The 18490-nt window shown below is 33.6% G+C and overlaps 2 protein-coding genes across 2 annotated transcripts; both read right to left on the reverse strand.

The window, feature by feature from the left end:
* Nucleotide 1: 1 nt before the first annotated feature.
* On the reverse strand, nt 2–4421 carry LOC125192534 (uncharacterized). The gene is made up of 13 exons (XM_048090138.2): nt 3927–4421; nt 3378–3469; nt 3255–3274; nt 2689–2935; nt 2503–2598; nt 2301–2416; nt 2108–2188; nt 1722–1845; nt 1425–1474; nt 848–938; nt 734–769; nt 377–474; nt 2–261 (listed from the first exon to the last, which is right to left on the reverse strand). The coding sequence occupies exons 1-13, from the start codon at nt 4229–4231 to the stop codon at nt 145–147; spliced, it is 1473 nt and encodes a 490-aa protein (XP_047946095.1). The 5' UTR covers nt 4232–4421; the 3' UTR covers nt 2–144.
* Nucleotides 4422–5647: 1226 nt separating this feature from the next.
* Nucleotides 5648–12116, reverse strand: LOC125192805 (MADS-box protein SOC1-like). Its single transcript, XM_048090465.2, has 7 exons — nt 11398–12116; nt 6646–6727; nt 6504–6565; nt 6310–6409; nt 6202–6243; nt 6056–6097; nt 5648–5908 (listed from the first exon to the last, which is right to left on the reverse strand). Exons 1-7 carry the CDS (start codon nt 11577–11579, stop codon nt 5771–5773), a joined length of 648 nt encoding a protein of 215 aa, XP_047946422.2. The 5' UTR covers nt 11580–12116; the 3' UTR covers nt 5648–5770.
* Between the last annotated feature and the right edge of the window lie 6374 nt (nt 12117–18490).

An 18490-nucleotide genomic window follows, 5' to 3' on the forward strand; every position in this document is an offset into this window, starting at 1 on the left:
ATGTACAAATTATAATTGACTTTATTAACCTTTTCACATGGTCTCAATCACTGAATCTTCCAAGATCATAATATTCACGAATAATTGTTTTTCAATATGGAAAATCTTGATGCATGCAGTCAGTCTATGTGGAGCAATATTACACTAGTTGGAGCCAAATTCTCGATTCCACCTTTCGAGTTCAGCCCACTTGTTTCTCTGCAAGCTAGGCTTGATAATAGTCATTGCCTTCTGAAAATCACCATATCTTAATCGCCTAACCTGAACACAAAAAAACAGAGTTACACAGATGCTCGGTCTTATTACAATGACAAGAACTTGAATGCTTCCAAACGCAAGATGTGTTAAAGCTAGATGATGTAGATTGTAAAGTAACCTGATTTGCCTGGACTGTGAGAATGTCTGCACCTAGCTCTCTGATTGGCATCATTGCAGCTTCTTCACACAAAGCTTGCAGGTCGCTTCCGGAATAACCTGCGGTATTTAATAACTTAATAATCACTTTAATGCTTCCAAACACAAGTATATGTGTTAAGGCTAGAAGACGTAACAAATTAGGCTAGTGACACCAATATTAATTCTTATTGTGTATTTTTTGGTAACAAAGAATCATATCGTGGTCCCAAACAATACTTGTTTTTGTACTTTTGTTTTGATTTCCCCTAATTATAGTTTAATAAATGACTGTGCGCTCAAGAGTAAACAAAGATAATAGTAGCTACTTTTTACTTACCATCAGTTTCAGCCACAAGTCTCTCTACATCTCTATCTGTTTTACAAGAATAATAAACCATGTTAAATTACAGTATATGTATCCAACATTAATGATATAAAATCAGGCTTTTACCAGGCAAAGAAAATGCTTGACCCTTGAGCTTATGCTTCAGAAGAACTCTCCTAGCATTTGCATCTGGCAAAGGTATGTAGATTCTCTTTACCTGTGCAAACATTCAAATACAGAAAGTGAAAAAGAGATTGACGTTACAGTTAGCTTGCTAGACGAGTTCTGAATGTATTTTGCAGACACTTTTCCAGACATTTTCCCAATCCAGCATCAAATTTAAAGTGGCCAAAAACAACAAGAAATAATGTCCTTAAGCAAAAATGACCTACTAAAGAACTTCCATGTTTATTAACAGACCTGAGGCATATGCAATTCATGTGTCAATAAACACATTGATCCATTTGAAGTAAAACTGTTCTCTATCAGCATTACAGTTGGCCAACCCAATTGTTTTTGTTTCAATAGAATGCAAAGACAATTGACTTCTGTAACATCTACATATAAATGCCAGTTTTGATGAAAAAGATTAAAGATGCCAGTCCCAATTTTTTAACAGGAAACATTTCCAAAAATCATAAAAGATGGCGACAATATACCAAAATTCAGTTACTACATAAAGACTTAAAGAGTTATTTCTAACCAGTCGTCTAAGAACTGCGTCATCCAATTCTTGGGGTTTATTGGTTGCACCTGCAATAGCATATTAATATGTGAGAAAACAAAAGAAAATAGCATGAAAAATTATAGGCCAAACAGATTGTTCCCATTGACACATGCAATTGCTCAGGGATGAAGTTTAGAAATAAGATATGTACAGAAAAGAAAAGGGTGCCACAATTACATCAACAATAAGATATCAGAAATATCTGTAACCTAATTGCAACCCACAAGATCAATCAACACTCAACAGGATAGAGCATTTTATGGTGAAGCTTACCAATGACAGTAACTAAATCACTAGAATTTGATGCTACCCCATCAAACTGAACTAGAAACTCCGACTTCAACCTTCTACTTGCTTCATTCTCATTCTCCGTTCTTGTTGACATTATACTATCAATCTGCACCAAAAAATTAGAATACATTACACAGTTACCAACTCAACCATAACTAGCCCAGCTTGTGGAAACTGAACCATAGGTTTATGACACTGGAGGGGTGCTACACAGATATGAGATAATAGCAAAATCCAAAAATGAACCCAAAACTCGATGCTTAGAGGGTGCAATAGTATATTAATTCATAGAGCCACTTATGCCTGCTACATGATGATGGGAAGATTGTAATTAGAACCCAGCAATAAACAGCAGGACTGCACAGTACCTCATCAATGAAAATAACTGATGGCTGCCTGGAAATGGCAACCTGAAAAAGAGTACGGACAAGCTTTTCGCCCTCTCCCACCTACCATGCAAACATAATACGTGAGGACTTTAGTAATTACATGTAAACAGAACAAGGGCTTAGACCCACCTAACATAACATGTAAGGAAGGAGAAAGAGAGACAAGACACACCCACTTTGATGTCAGTGAAGAAGCAGAAACATTAAAAAAGGTCGCCTCTGATTCGGAAGCAACTGCTTTAGCTAACAGGGTTTTCCCAGTGCCAGGTGGTCCAAAGAGCAGTAAACCTGCATAAATATTTAGTCCCCAATTCCCAAACCTTGGTAAGAAGTGTGGTTCCAGGCAGCTAACTGATTTGTAATTCATTTCCTACCTTTGGCTGGTTTCCGAAGTCCAGTAAAAAGATCTCTTCTTTTTGTTGGTAGAATAACCATTTCTGTCAATGCTTGTTTTGCCATCTCAAGACCAGCTACAGGAGAAAAGTTATATTAGGACACTGAATAGGGCCAAAGAAAAGAAAGACATATCTAATGAAAATATCACTGCCACTGCCACTAACCAATGTCGTCCCATTTAACTGAAGGGCTACGATCAACAATCACAGAGTTTATCATCTCTACCAGTTTATCATCATGACCACCACCAGATCGCTGAGCAGGTTTTTGCAATGTTGGAGCATTATTCCCTTGGCTCCTCAGAGCAGGACCAGTTCTGCTACTAACAGAAACTTTTTGTGCTGCCACTTTCCTTGGATGTGAAGCTGAAGATGAAACTACTACCCCAGTTTGCGACTTTGGTGATGTACTCTAACAAAATGGATAGAAGGGGAAAATGGGTCAAACTGGCAGTTGAACACCACATAATTTCCCATAGACATTGTGAAAAGGTGAAGAAGTATCACTTCCTCCCTCCCAATTCAAGGTACAGAACTACAAATCATCATGACATATCTCCAGTTTCAAGTTTAAGCACTAATGTACTGTACAAAACAATTAGTAAAATCACCATAACACGTCACACCATCAGGAGCTCATTTATATTTGTCTGAAGGGAAGCACATTTATATTACTATAAAGGATACAAAATCCAGAGACTAACTTACAGGTAAGTTAGAGCTTTCCGTACCTTGATTTCTGATGACCCACCTGAAATAGTTGAGAAATCACAGGGGAGCACATTAAAATTTTTCAACAGTGCTTGTTTCAAAATTTAGGAAGCAAGGTGCTAAGGATGGAAGATAGTAATAACCTGTTCTTCGAGTTAAAGTTTGCAGTCTCTCTGCTACTTGGCCCTGCCATTTTGAAATTTTCTGCCGGTAAGATTTCACCTTCTCCATTTCACTGTGGGAAATTTCACAAAAATTAAAACAAAGATGCACCACGAACTACGTTAGTTTAATATACCAAGATATTGGAGAATCAGCAATTACAAATGACAAACAACCAGTTCATAAACCAGAACATTATCTTCTCAAAATAATACTTAAAAGACAAGAGAGCCACAAGCAAAACATGCATATCCTACTACGGATTCGATCCAAATATTACAGCATAGAAATCTTAATAAGAACCTTTAGATCATGTATTGTTCAATATCTCGCTATTAAGATTTAATTTTGACGTAATATGCCTATGTGCTCGAGTAAAAGAAATACAATTAGAATACTTAGCATACAAATGATCCACCGTAGGAGAGACACGAAAACACTCACATGTGCAGATTCAATGTTCGATAAAATTAAAAAAACCCCCAAATCATAGAAACAAACACGAACTCATCAATTGGCACTATCGGTACCTAGAGGTGATGTAAGAAGGCACTGGAGTGGAAACCGCTTCACTCAGTATCCTCTGCGCATTTTGGTAACAAAAAACGGCATCGTCAGGTAACCCCCACTCCTCGGCGCGGACAGCCTTAGCGATTTCCTCTTTGGCCAAATCAAAGTACCCTTTAAGCTTATACGCGGTCCGCTCATTCCCAGTCGAAACACCGCCGTCCCCGTCCATCGCTCCGATGCCTGTGGTGCTAGGGTTCTTTTCAGTCTGTCCCGAATCGGAGAAGATCGAACTAAAATTGTCGATGATATCTTTCACAAAGCTCATTCTATGAAAACATTCATCCGTAACATTGACCGATTCACAGATTTCCTGAAGAAAATTCAAAGAAGAAACTTCCTTCAGTCAGTGGCTTGAGAATCACTGCTCCGGAATTGCAAACTCGACGCAGCTCTGCTCGCACTTGCAATTCTATTTCTACAATCCAATTTACAGATTCCGGTTTTCCATTTTAAAATAGTTGTATTTATTCTTTTTGCATTATGGTAAATGTGATCATTAATTGGGTGATAATTACTTTCGAGGAAATTGACTTGAAAGAAAAAATAATATAGACATGAAGTATGTTAGTCTAAAATGCAAAATAAACTGCATTTAATGCAATATATATAATCTTTTATGTAATCCACAAAATTCCATCAATGTCATCCACTAATTTTGTTGCTTAATAGCATTGTTTTGTTGTTTATAAATGTCAAGTTGCAGCATATTGTTAGAAGGATATTGTAATTCTAATTTAAATTATTTTTAAAGTTCACCTATGTAATACGAATACATGTCAAAAAATTACAAAATTTGATTAATTTCTTTTAGTCATGCAAGTTTCGAAAGAAGTCAATTAAGCCATAACTTTCACATTTTTTTCAATTATGCAAGACGGAAATAATATGGCATAAACGTCCAACTTATCAAACATCGTCCCACTGCCTAAAAACGGCATTGTTTACCTATTAAATCTATTCATATAAATTCCGAACACACTTAAAATTATTATTGAACTAAAATATTTTTCTATAGTTACCTGCTCTTCAATATGCGGTATTCATAAAACGACCATAACTCTCTCCATTGAACTCCTAATGAGGTGTGCAAGATACTCACACGAAACTCTTTCGAAGATGAAAACGTTGGTGGCCTTTTCAGAGCGTTTGGACGTCATCCCGATAGGCCAATTAGGCGATTACTGATTGGAACCAGCTGAAGCTAAAACTTTGATGCATGGCATCCTCCTCATCTTAATTGGAAAGGATTTGTCCTTAAATCAAAGCCTTCTCTTTTCAGCAAATCTTCGGGATTCCATCGAGCTTTATTGGATCCTCTGCTTGCCTTCTCTCTCATTCCCAAACCCCAATAGATCCATGGCTCATGCTGAAGGAGAGACTCATGACGTACCCGTTGTCATATCATGTGAAATAATTTAGTGCAATCTCGAGTGTATCTTCACTTTTTATTCTACTCAATTGAGCATTTTCCAGTTAATTTGGCCAACGATGTTTTTACTGACTATGTTTCTGCAAGGGTGTTTTTCGTTAGAAATCCCTCATGGAAATATAAAAAAGTTGTTTTGCAGTGACACAAAAAGAGACATGTCAGAAGTAAGTTGTCTTGTGTATATACAATACAATAGTCCATCGCAGCCAAAAAGAGTCAATGTGGTTAGCAGATATAGTAGGCACATATTACTTGCAGTTCCAAGTGCAAATTATAATTTGGCATAAAAAAAAGCAAGAATATTCATATAAACATACATAAGTTACTAAAGCTAGGAGTTAGGCAGTATAACTTATAGTATTATTCACATACTAGCTAATGGCGCTTATGCCTCGTCTCAGGCAACCCTATGAACAACTCTGTCTCAACATCCGAGACCTCACTGATCTCTGCAGATGGCGCAACGGCCCTCTCCTCATTCGATCCTGCTCCACCCCATTTTTGCAGTCCAAACTGCAATGTGTTACAATCAGTTCCAATGTAGTCTTAGAATTCCAAAAACATCTCAAAATTTAGTGTAGAATCTTGATTTGCTATGTATAGGTACGACTATTTTCATAGTCGATCGTGTCACATATATTAACGAAACTGTGAAATTACCTTGTCACACAGCATTGCGTTTTCAGCACAAAGGGCTTTCTCCTGTATATAAAATATGCATGCAAATGTATTAATTCTTTAGTAATTTTCAAATTTACTAACTAAATCACATCGGGTGAAAATGTTCAGCGTAAAATTTGATTTACCTTTTCCTTCAAACGCTCGATCTGCTGCTTGTATACTTGCATCTGAATGCATAAAAAAATAATCATAAAATACTCTTCTACAAGCATACATTCCCCAAACAATCATACCTTTCTTGCGCGAATGGTGGTTACGCTGCGCTCCAGCTGCTGCTCGAGCTGCTGCAGCTCCTCGATGGTGCACGAGCCTAAACCTTCACCAAGTAGCTTCCTAGACAGGGAAGGAAAATTGAACTAATATCAAAATTTCTTTCATTTTACCCAACATGATATATAATAATAAACTAGCATGAAGAAATTCATACCGCTTTGCTGTTTCCAGCTGCTCGATTTTCTTCATCATGGCGGCTGCTTCGTGTTTCAAATGCTGCAGTTAGATGAGAAACTTGCAGTGATGGAATGTGTGAATTTAGTTATGTTTACAAAATAAAGAAACAATTATGAAACCTGCATAGTATGCTCCGAAGGGGGATTGTTGGCTTGACTATCTTTAGTATGCTTCTGATAACGCTGGATCGTCTCGTTCATGCTATCAAGTTTATGCATCAAATCAAGCAAATTAGGTTAAATCAGATAGGTAGCAGCAAATTTGAGATTAGATTCTTTGTTTAGTTAGTTTCACAGACAACATTATCGGAGGTGTATTTGGATACATCTAAGTTAATGAAACAATCTAAGAGGTACAAAAACACAAATATTTCCTAGGTATAAATACAAGTCCAATGCATGACACTATGACAGTTATATACTTATAGGAGTGGTAATTTTGATATTTTACATTTAATGGTGAATCGTTCCTATCATTTCTAATTAATTTTCCATTTAGTTTGGATTTAACTGCATGACAGAGTACGCATAACTATGTAGTAAAATGGCAATTGATGTGATATAAATGCACACATGCTTAAAAACCCTAGGAAGTCAATTTTGAGATTCAAAATAAGCAGTATTATTATCTGAAATAAGTAAATGTGAAAATAAATGAGCAGTTATATTATCTAGCTGTTACTGTTATTTGCTACATCTCGCATGTTATGCACTTACATATACTATATGTGAGAGATATCATCACATATTATAATAGTACCATATTACCTCTTCGTTTATAAATTTAGGGCAGAAAATAAAATATTCACTCTAAATCCTAATATAAGTAATACTACTATACATAAAATCTACTACTCCTCCTACTATTTTATTTTTACCAATGCACACTTCATATATATATAGATATAGACATATAGTACTGCTGCGCAACGTGTTAAATTTAATAGAGAGGAGTTTCTAGCCTGTCAAACTGCATTTATTAAATTATGGTGAACGATTTTCATGTACGATTAGCAGTATTATTTAATTATCATTACACAGGGGAACACAGAAACCATGGTGAATAGGGAATCATTTTCTCTTGCTTAATTTCTTCCTTTTTACTCCCTTCGTCCTGGTTAATAGAGACATTTTTTTTTGCATGGAGTTTAAGAATATGTGTTAAATGGATAATGAATAAAGTAAGAGAGAACAAAGTAGAGAAATGAAAAGATAATTAAGTAAAAGAGAGAGTTACCAAAAATAGAAATAACTCAATTATCTTGAATCTTCTTAAAAAAGAAAAATGACTCTATTTAACTTGGAATGGAGAGAGTATTATACTACTTGATGTCCCTCGTCCCCAATTACTATAATTTCACCCATCATCAACGAGGGTTTTTCTCTACTTTCTTATTTTTAGAACAAAAACATAAATTGGCACTTAGATTACTATTCGAGACTCGTCAAATTACTATAGTTAAATTAAAAATTACAAACAAAAACATTGAATGCATGCGTACCTAAATGGAGTACTAGATTAATCATATCCAAGTTATTGAATACTCGTGGCATGGCTTATCCGCTCGTTATGCTTAAGAGCATCTCCAAGAGAATGGAATATCTACCATATTTACTTATTCTTCATAATCATTTTTCAAGATAAGAGACATTTGAGAAAGTATTATACATTCTTTAATTTTGAAAATATATATTTATCTCTTCTTCACACAAAAGGTTAAAAATTAATAGTTGTAGTTATTTTCATTTGCCATTCAATTTACCTTCCTTTTATAATGTACAATTACTTTTTTTAAAATATAAATGAAATATATACTTTCTCAATTTACCTTTTCCCTTAAAGATGATCTAACGCTTCAAAGTGCACAAAGACTATAACTTGTTAATCTTACCATACCAATATTCCATTAACTAACCTCTCGAGCATTCAAATTACAAACCTTCAAAGTGTAGTTAAAAAAATAACAAAAATGATTCAATATTAACATATAACACACATGTGATGATACTTGAGTGTGGGAGACTGTGGGCATTTAATCACAAAATACAAACATACTCATATACATTATATAAAATGTAGCATTATAGAGCCACTGCTTCTCTAGTACACGAAGCTTGCAATTATGCATAGTAATACTCCCCCGTCCCAACTAAGTTGAGTCAATACTTTTAGACATGAAGATTGCAATTATGTTGGAAAGTAGGAGAGATGAACAAAGTAGAAGAGATAAAGAAAGAATAAATTAGATAATATAATAAAGTAAGAGTGATGAGATGTTTTAGTTTTTGTCAAAAAAGAAAATAATTCAACTTAATTGAGACATTATAAAAAGGAATACGGCTCAATTTAACTGAGACTGAATAAAGTAGTACTACTAAAATAGTGGCAACAAAATGGAGAAATTAATGTGCATTGTTTGATGAAGTATCGTTGATGGAAGTCGGTACAAGCATTTGATGCACAAAAAAATGATTCTAACAGTGTGATGAAAAGGGAAGGTATCAAAACTATTGCTCCTCATCATAGACAAGATAGCTGCTCTTGCACCAATAAGTGTACTACAATATTGACAATATTGACAACTGGCCTTTGCTACATACTTGTCCTACATAAATAAAACTAAACCAATTTCCATAACTCCTACTCCTCGAAACACCAATTTAACTTGTAGTAGTAGTACTGTATTTTCTTCTTTACACTCATCACAATTTTCAATAATGCTTAGTGGGGATTAGTCTAAGCTTTCACATATACTGTACTAGATTCTATGAATATTTTACACCAAAAATTGCATCTCATATTACAAGCCTAAATTTATTCTAGATTTAAGCCCAGGATTATATGATAACCCTTGGCATTGAAATAGTTATATTATAAAAGTACGAATTTTCAAAATATTTTGTTCAAAAGACAAAGTTACCGCTTTTCATGAGTGAAAACGTGCAAGGCAATGCCTTTTTTTAATTGCTTTGAATTATTATGGATATTTTAATAAAAAAATCAGAAATATAAACAAAAACAAGGATTTGAAGCATTTTATTTAATGTACCAACAAAGACTGTTGTAAAAACTAAAACTTCAAACAATTTTATTTAATTTGGTGTAAGAGAAATTGTCCATGCCATTATATACATATCAACAAGCAAATATTCACATGGTAATAATCACATAATTACTTTTTGAAAAAAAAATGAAAATGAACAATAAAAAGTGCCAAAATCGTCATAGAAGGTTGTATTCTTATTTCTTGAATTAAAGAATGTATAACAAATCATTACAACGTCCCTATTTTCTAGTATTTTTTTAGAACTGCTCTTAATTCCATGATCCCACTGTGGGAACTACCATGGGCCAACGATGGTAGCCTACGACGTCAGTCGTCAACCACCTTAGCGTTAAGAACAAATTACTGATTTTATGACTAGTATAGAATCATACTAGTAAGTAATTTTAGAGGTGTTATAAGAATACTTATTATCTTAAACAAATAAAAGCTTCATATATTTTTTGGAGTAATTTTTTGCCACAATAGATGAACTTAATTACAAATTAAAATGATAATACTGCATATCACTTTTGGTGAAATCATGTCTTTAAATGATTTGTTAGAATGATAGTAACATGGAGTGGTATATATTTATTCTAAAAATGGAAAATATATTGCTTAGAGTGAGACGGAGTGAGTATTAAAATACTTGATCATAGTCCAATCATAGTGTGTAAACTAGTGCTAAAAATTGTGGCCTATAGTCATGTCAAACGGTAGGCACCATCGTGACCCACCATTGCGGGAACCCTCGTAGGCTTAAGAACAATTCAAAAAAATAAAATTCCAGTTGTAATAATTTACCAAATCTATTTAGATCTCAGAGACACGAATGCAACATCTTCCAACAAATTTAGCGTCTTTACATTGAAGTTTCAAGTGTTCTCTTTAGGATTTAATTTTTTTTTTTGATTTTTCAAAAGATCACCTGGAGATCCTTTTGCTGTGATTTTTTAAAGTTTATGATGTTGTTATTGCTAGTTAGTTATTCATTTGTACATTTACTGACATGAACAACCTCTCTTACGCTAAATTAAATAAAATAGTTTTAACATTTATAAATATGAACAACCTCTTATACACAAATTCAAATCTTTTGAAATGCATGACATCGATAATATTTTTACTTATGTGAGGGTTAACTTAATCTGTCTAAACAAATTGATAAGTTGAAATGTAAACAAGACAAAGAAATTTGAAAATCTTGAGTTGAAGAGGTGCAATTCTCTGTGAATCAAGGCAAAAGATGAATACTTTGATTAAAAAAAATTATATTCCAGAAATCAACCAAAAATTAAAACACCTTTTCAAAGAGGAAAAAAGAAGAATGCTGATACTATTATTGAAATCATTGAATCTATTTTTCCGTACATGTGATTTCATCTCCCCCTCAATCAGAACAGACAATAATAACACGCAATAACAAAAAAACAGACAATAATATCAAATGAAATGATGCATATATACATATACAATTATACACACACACACATAATATGATAAAATCCTAAAAATCTCAAGAAGCACAGAAAAATCAATTCGAACAATAAAATTAATTCACTAGATTTGATGCAAGAAGGAAAAAAAAAAAAAAAAAAGTATAGTCATCTCAAAATTAAGGTGCAGTCAAATCAGAAGAGAGCAGCTTGCAATAAATCAGAAAGCATTTCCATGGGGAAAAAAAAGTGTACGGACAGATCTGCTTTCCTGCAAATCCATCCATAAATAGAAGGATCTACCTAGAAACCTAAAGTTGCTTTGATGAATCATAATCCTACGTGTGAAATCAAGAAAGAATATAGCAAGATTCATAATTCAGAAATACCTTGAGCTAGCGAATTCATGGAGCTTCCCTCTAGGGGAGAAGATGATGAGTGCCACCTCAGCATCGCAGAGAACTGAGAGCTCGAAGGCCTTCTTCAGCAGCCCATTTCTCCTCTTCGAGAACGTCACTTGCCTGCTTGTCGCGTTCTCTATACGCCTCATCTGTGTCTTTCCTCTCACCATTTTTCTTCTTCTCAAAGGAAAAGGGAAACAAAATTTTACTGAAAAATTCAAAGAGTGGTAGTGGTTTTGGGGAAAATTATGTGAGGATAACTATTTGAAGGAGTGGCAAAGAAAAAAGTCTTGGGAGAATTTTCCAAAAATAAGTGGATTTTTGTGGAAACAAGAATGTGAAATCAAGGTTATTGCAGTGTGGATGCTTACAAATATGGAAAATACCCAGAGAGCCTTTTGGTTTGAGGTGGAAAAAGAAATATGCCTAAAAAAGGGATGAAACAAATCTGATGTGTTTATGTTTATGACTTATGAGAGAGAGAGAGAGGGTGAAAAGAAATAGAGAAAAAAAAAATAATGTAGAAATATTTAACGGAAGGTTGGTAGCCACTAGACAGATTGACTAACAGACCCTTTTATGGGAATTTATGGGAATGGGAATTTTTATCAATCAAAAATGGGAAATTAAAATAGCAAAAAATAGGTAAAAAATACTAGCCTCGCAGTATAGTCAATTGAAACCCTAACAAGAAAGGTAAAAACTGCAACAAATCAAAACAGGCTCCAATTTGATTTTTTATTAGTATCACCAAAAAATGAAAGCAAGCACAGAGCAATAATGAAGAGTGAGAAAATATATGCACACACATGCCAAATGAGTTAATTTGAAGAGGAAATTGGATGCGTCCGTACACATTTAGAAACTTGTCAACATCTGCAGTGTCTGAAGGAACACAGCAGCCAATTACAGGTCGAAAACGCAACACCTATATTAGATTTTCTAATTAAAGCCATCTTGGAATTAAGACACCCCCTTCACTTCATATGGGTCCCGCTATTTTCTATGCAATATGAATAGTGAGTCTTCTTCTCTTCCACATTTGTAGCCACGCATCTTAAATTCTTAATCTTTCTTGATTTGTCCATTAAACTTATTTTCGCCTGCTACCCATTAATTTACATTTTTCTCCTAACTGTCATTTTCAAATAAATTGCTTAACCCACCACCATGATAAATAAATATGTTTTACGCAGAGATGCTGAATTTTAATTGGTGATAGGGTGTGTGGATTCAAGTCTGGTCATTAAATAAGTAGCTAGTTTATTAATTAAGCGTAATTACACAGGTTTGTACTTTTGTTACTGCAATTAGTTGACTTATAAACAACTTAATGCTATCCACAGCGAAGATATAAAATTTTAGCCGAACTTTTACCATTCATTCATGTATAATGTTATTACTTACAGTCTTAAATTTTATCATAAACATTTATAATTTTGTCACAAAAATCTATTAAAAATACTATTCATTGACCGATTATTTACTTTTTAATTCATTTTCCCCGAGTTACTTTTTCTTTACTTATCTATTTTTTCCTTCTCTTTTTATTTTATCTATTTTATTATGCCTCCATGTATAGTCTCATAAATTTGACTTTCTCAATCCCAAAAATGAGTCTTCTTTTACTATACAATTTTTGTCCATAGAACAAAACTGGTTCACTATTTTTGAAAAATTCACCACACATTACAAGTGATGTGGATTGGTCAATTATCCACTGACATTACTTCAGCTAAGACAATTTATTTCTCATATTATCAATTTTTCATTAGAACTCGTAATGTTCCCAAAGTCTTTATTTTGAGGGGATGGAGGAGCAATTTTGGTAAATCTCATGTAAGAAAAACGTCTCACTTATCGTGCGTCGAAGAGAGTATATATTTTAACATTTGGTATTCAAAGTTTCAAATATTTAAAACCCTAAAATTATATTATTAAAATTTCAAAAATCTCATAATTAGCATAAAAGTATTACACAACTGAAATAAAGATGTACATGTTTTAAATTGAAAAACTATAATAGATCTTGTTGGAATTGGTCACAAATTTGTTCTACGGACATAAGTGTGTCAACTTTGAAATTCTCATAATTGAGGCGTTGCACCTTGAGATGCAGTTGCAAAGCTAGATGTGGCTGCAACGTCGAAGAAATAAGTTGTCGATGCCTACAGTTGATGCTGTCTACAATTGTGGATAAGCAACGACACCTCTCGTGCACATTCAATATCAATGCTTTCGGATTAAGGTCCTAATGTTGGAACATTTTAATAAGGTCCAACACAATAGTCTAAAAATTGTATAATATTTATGGCTATTTAATGATTGACCCGATTACGTGATCTACTAAGGTTATATAATTTATAGGGTCAAACGATTATCTATAAATGTATGAGGACTATTGTGCAGATACTACTTTGGATAACTATAATTTTGTTATGAGTGAAATTAAAGTTATAATAAAGTTAGAGACTTATTCTCTAAATACATGGTCATGGTCCCCAAGTGCAACTCTATAAATAGGTCAATAGATTCTCATTCCTATTGATTAGGTAATATCAAGACTCTACAGATTACAGAGAATCTGTGAGAGAGCGTTGCCACTTGGAAGACTAGTTTCCATACTTCGGTATCATCAAGAACATCAACACCATGAATTCGAATCCATGTACGCTTCCACTTTATGTTTATCAATCGCATTCGACATGTGTGATTTATGTGATGAATTATGTGAATCATTAATTTGATTCCAACAATTGGTATCAGAGCCAATACATGTTGGAATGAATTGATAATTCGTTTATATATGATTTTTCATTGTTTGGATTCAGTTTATGATTTGCCGTTGAACTTACTGAGGTTGTTCATCAATTCCTCTGTATTTTCTAATGTGATCATAAGATTTCTTTTGAAACTTTTTGAAGAAATATCGAATGAAAATTTGAAATTGTTTGTTTAATTCATTCAAAAGCTTTTCAATAGAGTTGATTTTTAATACACGCAAACCAATATATGATTGGTTTATGAATTGAGAGTTTATATGCGCGAAGTTTTAAACAATTTGAACTTTTGAATATTTGGTCTCCAAACTCATTCCAGTTCATTTAATAAATTATTTGGAGAAATTTCTGATCAAAATTTGGGTTGTCTTCGGTTTATACTTCTCTTGAGTATAACAGAATGTTTGATTCTCACCCAGCTTAAAAAAATACTCTTTCTCACCCAGCTTAAAAAAATTCACAAAACGGGAATGGTCCCGGTGAGAGAAGATATCTAATAGGCAAAGAAACGAACATAGTGGGTGAGTTGATTCTCGCGAGATATTTTGCAGCAACTATTGCCAATTTGACATTACTAATAGTTTTTCACGAGTGAATCCCCCAAAAAGTGGTAATACAATATTCAAACACAAAAGTTGGTGTTAATTGTAAATTGTTAGGTTAAATTATTTTGTTGCCCTAAACCCCAAAGTTATGGTGCACCTGTCGTCAAGTGGGTTGGGTGTAATATTTTCTTGAACGATTACATACGCAATTGGTTTATAGGTTTCTTCCAACTCTTTTGGTATTTTTAAGAATCATGGGTACAAATTTTATAAATTTATGCAATTTTATGTTGGAGGGGACCACTCTCTCCTAATCTTTTAGCATTTCTCGTCCAAAAATTAGCATTTAATTTGCAAAAATAATTCAAATTAATATTAATCGAACTGCAACACAAACTATTTGAACACTAACAAAATTACCATGAACTATTGATAATTATAATAAATAAATACAAAATGTGAAAGCTAGCAAAAATATCATGTTCATTTTCCGAGTCATCCTTTTCAACGATCAACACAAGAGGACTATGGTTGATGGGAAGCAAAATAAATCCATCACCAAAAACCGAACAACGGTATAATTCAGTCAATTATAAATACTCCTTGTATTTTTTATTGTATGTAAATGTAAAATTATACTTCATCCGTTTCATAGAAATATGCTGAATTTTGTTTTTCATGTGTCACATGAAAATAGTCTATATCCATATATGTAAACTTTTCCACCTTTTTTATTTTATCATATATAAGTACGTTATTTTAACTATTTTTTCTCATTTTTTATTACTTTGCCTATCACATATTTAAATTCATATCATCCCTAAATGGCCTATGTCAATAGAACGGATGGAGATGGAATACTCTTTATTACTATTCATCTATTGTGTACGAAGTGGAAAGTTTGTTCGGTATGCTTATCAAAGAAGGGATTTGTTGCATTGTATCACAAGATCTGACATTTTGTCAATCTACCAAATCATTATTAAAAGCGTATTATATATTGATGATTACTTCTAGTAAGTTTTACTATTTCGGAAAACGCTAATATGCTGAAATTGGGAAACCCTTTCCCCCAAATTACTATTAGTCAAACTCTAAAACACAGCAATTTTGGTACGAAGCTGGACCTATTTATACTCAACATTTTGTGAATTTCTATTCAATTAATTATATATTCGTTTATTGTAATGTTTTATACACACACCTTGATTTGTTCATACCAAACTTACCTAGTTATTTTCCATTTTGCTATAATTACCCTAGTCAACAACTCAACATATCTTGGTGTTATTTAATGTCAAATTGTCAACCAATCAGCAAAGCATAAGAAAATAAAAACAAATATCCCTTTATTATTATTATTATTATGTTACTTATTTTTGTCCGTATGTGTTTTGGTAGTAAAGTGGTTGATGTTCAGACCAAAGGTCACAAATTCGCATCTATCTTGATGCTGTATGCCTTTAAAATTTGTGTTTATTTGCTAATAATAAAAAAAAAATATACAAGCCAAGAGAGAATTAATAGATTTCTTTTAAGTCCATCCTCGCACTTTCATATTAATTAGGTGCCTCGGTCATCAACCTAAAAGTCGAAAAGGAAGCGTATTATTGATTCAATTGCACTTCTTGGTAGTTTAAAAATTAAAAGTATACATTCATTTGGACAAGTTTGAATGCATATAAAAGATATGTAATCAATAATCGGTTTTTTCCCTAAAACAATACACTCTCGATGTTTTTCCAGTGTAATTGCATTGCTATTCCTACAAAATTCAAGTGTTAGATAAGGAACACAGTCTTTTGCATGTTTCTACTAAATATTAGTTGTTGTCTGAGTGTCTCTCTCGAGATTAGTATAATTATTAAAGTGTGTTCAAGAAATTATTGTATACCAAAATAAGAATAAATTTTGTAATTATTGACTTCATCCCATCAGCGACCGACAGTAGCGTGTGTGTGGGGAAAATGATAAAATGAGAAATTGGAGCATCTCCAATGCAAATAAGCCAGCCATAGGTCAGTCACTCTCTCTTCCTGTCACGTCAACAGTACTAAAAATCCACCTGCCACATCAGATTTAGGCCAGCCATAGGCCAGCCGCAATAAAAATAATTCAAAAAATACTACATTTACGGAATTAAAATTATGATTAAATTACGAAATTAAATTTACGAGACATATACGGGAAAATTCATTAATTGCATTAAAAAAAGGTACATAGATATAAAAAAATTACTTACATTATAAAGAAAAAAAACACAAAATACGGAATTAAATTTACGACACATATACGGGAAAAATTCGTTAATTTTATTTAAATAAAAAAAAGTACATTAACTAAAAATCAAAAAAATTACATAATAAAAAAAAATCCGGGCTTCACACACGAGCCACCGCACCACTCTACTCCTCACTAATTTATTAAAAAAATACATTAAAAAATGTTAGTATGCCTTGAATCCGTTATAGTTTGCCGCTAGCTGAAAGGGGGTCACCGCCCCCGGCCCGACGCTATGACATGTTTCTATTTTAGGTCTTAATTTTGTATTGGGCTAGCTGTTGTTGTCCATCGCTAGATGTTGCTCTTGTACAGAAATTTAGAGATAGAGAAAATCGTGTTTATATAGTTTTTCAAAAATTAAAAAAAAAATTAAAAAATAGCGCTGGCCGATCGGCACGCCACAATGGCGGCCAGCGCATCGGCCAGCGCCACGCGATCGGCTAGCCCACGCCGCTTTTTTCGCCGATTTTGGGCTGGCCTGCTGCAATGATTCGGCTAGCGACGCGAATCGGCTAGCCGGCATTGGAGATGCTCTAAACCACAAAAACAATGGCCTCTTATCGTTTTTCATGTGCTCCATTCCAATTGGATCAAGTCAATATGGCCTATGAAAAGACAATACAAAAATTTAATTTTTTGTTGATTAAATCCGCATTATACAACGGTCGTCCTTTTACCTTTATCGTTTACACAGGCATTCATATCACTATTTTAATTACACATGCATCTTCATTCGAAACAGGTGGAGAATTGGTTATCGGATGCGTATTTTATTCTTTTTCTTTTTATTTATTCTTTATTGCCTGTCAATTTGAATCTTCTTCCATGTCAAAACGTAAGTGAAAGGCATATTATTCTCCATTTAACAGGTGACATCATAATTTTTCTAAAAATATATATGTCGTTTTTGCCACTCCTCCATTCCTTTTTCAAATTGTCGTAGATGACACATAATTTTTGGATACTCGGGTTGAGGTCGACCTCATCGTAATGATCTCGAATCATATGATATGTGTGCTTGAGGGTTCCTATTGAGGTGTACCTTGTTGCACCTATAAATTTCTCCTAAAACACATTCGTTTTTTGTTGGAGGTGTCCACCATTCAGATGTTTGAAGACCTCAGGAAGATCATGAGTAGTTGGGGCGATGATACAAGACAGCTATGAATGAGATCGGACCGGAATTGGTAGACGTCGAGTGTGCCGGATCGGTTGGAATTTGAAACGAAGGTGGGTCGAAGGGATTTTGAGTGTTTTGGAGGTAGCCATTTGCTCTGAGATACTCTTAAAATCATTTATTGATATACATATTACTTGAATTAAAAAAAATATAATAAGTTGAGAGTTATGGGAGATTTTAGAATAACATAAGAAGAAAATCGAAAAAGAGTTTTAAGTTGTGATAATAGTAATATGGGAGAAGAGGGGGATTTATAGAAGAGCATTATACCTATAATTGAGTCAATCTGTGTA

The sequence above is a fragment of the Salvia hispanica genome, chromosome 4 (assembly GCF_029641045.1).
Source record: "Salvia hispanica isolate PSC_SH4W2 chromosome 4, Shi_PSC_v1, whole genome shotgun sequence".
Classification (NCBI taxonomy): Eukaryota; Viridiplantae; Streptophyta; class Magnoliopsida; order Lamiales; family Lamiaceae; genus Salvia; species Salvia hispanica.